The 4,390-nt window shown below is 39.1% G+C and overlaps 1 protein-coding gene across 3 annotated transcripts in view; it reads left to right on the top strand.

Annotated features, from left to right (window-relative positions):
* LOC107657305 (uncharacterized) overlaps positions 1–4,390 on the top strand; it is a 16,663-nt gene that overhangs the window by 10,333 nt on the left and 1,940 nt on the right. For 2 of the 3 annotated variants that reach the window (XM_016445349.1, XM_016445362.1), the window contains 5 exons: positions 1,339–1,485; positions 2,112–2,231; positions 2,665–2,757; positions 2,881–2,997; positions 3,376–3,440. In XM_016445349.1, the coding sequence (XP_016300835.1) occupies positions 1,339–1,485; positions 2,112–2,231; positions 2,665–2,757; positions 2,881–2,997; positions 3,376–3,440 (542 nt within the window). The remainder of the gene's footprint in view (positions 1–1,338; positions 1,486–2,111; positions 2,232–2,664; positions 2,758–2,880; positions 2,998–3,375; positions 3,441–4,390) is intronic. The other variant, XM_016445357.1, reaches the window with a different exon arrangement.

The raw sequence follows: 4,390 nt of genomic DNA, 5'->3' as shown, positions 1-4,390 counted from the left end.
ATATAAACTCAGAATTATATTATATAAACTCAGAATTACGAGATATAAACTCAGAATTACGATATAAACTCAGAATTATCATATAAACTCAAAATTACGAGATATTAACTGAATTATGAGATATAAACTCTGAATTGTGTGATATGAACTCTGAATTGCGAGATTTAAACTAAGAATAGCAAGATATAAATGCAGAATTGTAAAAGTCTAAATTGTGAGAGAAAAAGTCGCAATTACCTTTATTTTTTTTATTCCGTTGTCAAAACAAGCTTCCATACAAAGCAGCTTCACAGTAATAAACAAGAAAATAACTGTTAATGTTGCGAAATTCTGTGATTCATCAAAATGGTTGAACGAATCCACAATGAAAGCTCTAATCTTGACTGTTAAATGAGCAGAATCCGTGCGATCAGCTGATGCACTCGTGATAGATCGCTTGACGGGTCAGATCTCTGAACGACTCGTTCGACTGGTGTTTGATGGCCAGTAACGAATCGCTCTGTCCCGAGTCTCTCCTTGGCCGATGGCAGAGCTCCAGCACTGAAACACCACAGATCAGACCTGAAATCACACAGAGGATTGTGGGAATGTTCGGTTTCATTTCTAGCTGCCCCTGAGAGCGTCCTTACGTGTTTCTCCTTCAGGTCCTGTAGCCGCTCGTGTCCTGATGCTATTAATTACCGCCTGTAATGTATGCATGGAACAGGCTTTAATGAACACAGAGTGTTTTTATATTAACGAGCGTCTGTGTGTGTTCACTGTGGGAACTGACACAGAAAATGAGGATAATTGTGTTTAATTCACGCGCCGCTGAACACACCTGTCTGTCTCTCTGCCCGTCTGTGGTTTGCTTTCTGTCGTCTCATTGACCTTGTGTCTCTCTGACCGCGTCTGTCTTCACCTCCACGTGCTCTTATTTCATCTCTCTCTCTGTGCTGTTTTCATTTGTATTCTCTCGCGCTCTCGTTTTAAAGTGTTTTATTGGCATGGCAGGATTGTTTGTGTTGCCAAAACAATAAAAACTGAATGTGAGAATCACAGAAGCTGAACTCAACGACACTACTGGCCAAAAGATTGGAAGAATTAAGATTTTTTTAATGTTTCTGAAAGAGTCAAACAGCTGTTTTAGATTCAAAAAATATTTCATATTTTTTAAATGTATTTTTGATCAAATAAATGCAGCCTTGCTGAGCAGAAGAGACGTCTTTAGAAAACACTAAAAAATCTGAACGTTACTGATACTACAGCCTACTTTTAAGTGAACTGGTTGTATTATTTGTGATGGATTGGTATGTTTGTCGTCCTGTCCGTCTGTCTCTGCTTCTGTCTCTCTGTCAGTCTTTAGCGGTGCGCTACCAGTTTCTGCGGAGCGTGTCCTTCCCGTGTCCCGGCGCAGGCTCACGTCTGGAGGACACGCCGACCTCCCTCACCGCCTCATCTGTCTGCACACACGCTGAGCTTACAGACGCGCACAACACCTCACGGGTAACACACACACACTTGTCTGGTTTGCTATCCATGTGGGGACTCTCCATAGGCGTAATGCTTTTTCTACTGTACAGATACATGCATCTGTTTGTAGGCTGCAGTCTGTCATTTACAGTGTTGACACCTTGATTCATTATAATGACAGCACATCTTTTTTCTAGTTTAGTTATGATCTAGTTAGGTTACAACCCATCACTCGATGCAATGTAGACATGCAAATACCATGTATTAAAGCACTAAAGCACATTACACCATTGTTAACTCAATGAGCCATTTATCCAGACATGTGGACATACATGAGATCATCTCACCCATACACACACACACACACACACACTGGTATTCCTATCATTATGGGTTAATTCCATAGGTGTAATAGTTTTTCTACTGTACAAACTGTATTTTCTATGCTCTTACTCTAAACCTACCCCTCACACAGAACTACAGGCATTTTTACATTCTCAAAACACTTCATTCTGGATGATTTACAAGCGTGTTTCCTCATGGCGACCAAAAAATGTCATGACATTTGATCCCCATAACGTAGGGAATACCAGTTACACACACAGATACAGATATGAAGGCATCGTGTCTAATGAGTGCTCATCTTCTGTCTCTCACAGCAGTCCTGTCTCTCTCTCTCGGTGTCCTGTCTCCCTCTGCTGGCCGCTGTGGTGAAGGGTTTCCTGACCCGTCGACTCCTGCGCACTGAACGCGCGTCACACCTCATCAGGACCATCACGGTGAACTGAAACAACAATAAACCTTAACTGAAATAAAACACAAAAAAAGTAAACCTAATTTATTTCAGCTAGTTCCCAATGCAACATTTCTCATTTTCATTTAGTTTGTTGATGTACTAAAACAACTAAAACCAAAACTGAAATAAAATAAATACAAACTTTGTAAATAATAATAAAAATGACAAAAAAAATCAAATAAAATTATAACTAATTAAAATGAAAAGAGAAAATATAAAAATAAAATCTAATGAAAAATATTAACAAACAGTATAATAATATATAAACAATACTAAAATAACACTGCTGTGCTCCATACTGTCACATATGAGATGAATAATTTCTTCACCTCACATAAAGACATTTCATGTCCAGATTACATGTAAAGCAGCAGCTGAACACACGTGATCTGACAGACGTGTTTATGGTGTTTCAGGACACACGGATGTTCCTGCTGACGTTCCAGCATCAGACGGCGGTGAACTGCAGCAAACACGACCTCATGCTGCAGGAGCGCGTCGCGCTACAGGTCAGAACTGCTCTAGAAACACGCCGGACGTGTTCATGACGCTCACGTGACTCTATAAACACACGCCAGATGGCTTCACGATGCTCATGCGACTGTATAAACACATCTCTGTTTGATCATCAGCTGCGAGCCGCGCGGTACGAGCTGCACCAGATCTGCTTCAGCATGAGCTCCTCTGATCGGATGCAGATGATCCACTGCGACCGACAGCTGAGCAGAGACCGCCAACTCAAACCACATGTGAGCAATTATCACTTTATTTCTTTGATTTATTTTCTTATTTAGATTTTTTTAGGGGGTTAGAAATGTTTGTATTTTTTGGGGATGGTTAGATATTTTGTATTTATTTTTTGTTTGTTTTTTCAGGATAGTTTCTTTGTATTATTATTTGTGGGGAGGCTAGATATTTGTATTTATTTTTTGTGATTTGTGTTTTTTTCAGGGCATAGGTTTTTAAAAATATTTTTTGGGTGGTTAGACATTATTATTGATTTGATATTTTCTTTTTTTCTTTATATATTACGGATGAATGTGAGTTGTGGATCTGTGCGGAGCATCTGATGGTTGGATGAGAGTATTTTAAAGCTTCATTCATGAGTTTTGTGTTGTGTGTTTCAGGATAATAAAGTGAAGGGATCCCTCTCTGCCGCCACCAGAAAAGCTTTAGAACGCAAGAAACTCATGTGAGTGAATCTGCAAGAAACACTCATCACATCAGTCAGTCATCACATCACATCTAGTGGTTAAACGGATCGTAGTTGATCCGTGATCCGTACGGACCAAGCCCCACGGTTCGGCACGCATGTGATCTGCGGATTAATTGCAAAATGTAACCATAATAGAGTATAAGTTTATCATTTGTTCGTATTTACACAAGCAAGCGAATTTTAAACAATTCCAGAGAGAAAAGGCGAAGGGAACTCGATTCGTTATTCACATGCTGTTCTCTACACGCACAGCCGCACACACATGAAGCGCGCACACACATTTCAGACTGTGCGCAAACACCGAACTGAATCCTCTTCTGAATCCTCTGAACTGACACATACACATAAAATTATGACAAAATACCCATCTCGACAATCATTCAGGTAAGCGCAGTCAGTTATGTCTCAAGTGAATGAAAACAGCTGAGAAAGAAATCGGATGTGATGTGTATCATTATATCGGATCCGTGCATCAGGTCTTAAAGGGACAGCGGCCTATAAATACTGCTGTTGTCATTAATGATCATCAAACAACAAAACAGCTGTGATAAAAATCTTTATTTAATCTATACAGTGAACACTATGCAGTGTTATTTTCCCTAATTATTACATTTCTGTATTTGAATACTACCAACCTTATTTTATTGTAACACATTCTGTTGTATTTACCTATGCTTGTAATTTGTGTATTTGTTCTTATTTTTACTGGCTGTTCTCTTGTCTCTTTAATCATGTTTAAACTTTCTTAGTTAATCTAGTAGTATTTGCTGTGGTATCAAAGAAGTACTTCGCTTTAAGTAATAAATGGAAAGCAAGTTAAATTGAAATATTTTTCTTTTCTTGCTGATCCAAAAAATGATCCGATCCGTGGGTCAAAAACCGTAACGTGATCCGAACCGTGAGATTTGTGATCCGTTGAACCACTA

The sequence above is a fragment of the Sinocyclocheilus anshuiensis genome, unplaced genomic scaffold, assembly GCF_001515605.1.
Source record: "Sinocyclocheilus anshuiensis isolate Anshui unplaced genomic scaffold, SAMN03320099.WGS_v1.1 scaffold2371, whole genome shotgun sequence".
Lineage (NCBI taxonomy): Eukaryota > Metazoa > Chordata > Actinopteri > Cypriniformes > Cyprinidae > Sinocyclocheilus > Sinocyclocheilus anshuiensis.
Note: the sequence above shows the minus strand (reverse complement) of the source record. Positions and strands in the feature narration are given on the sequence as shown.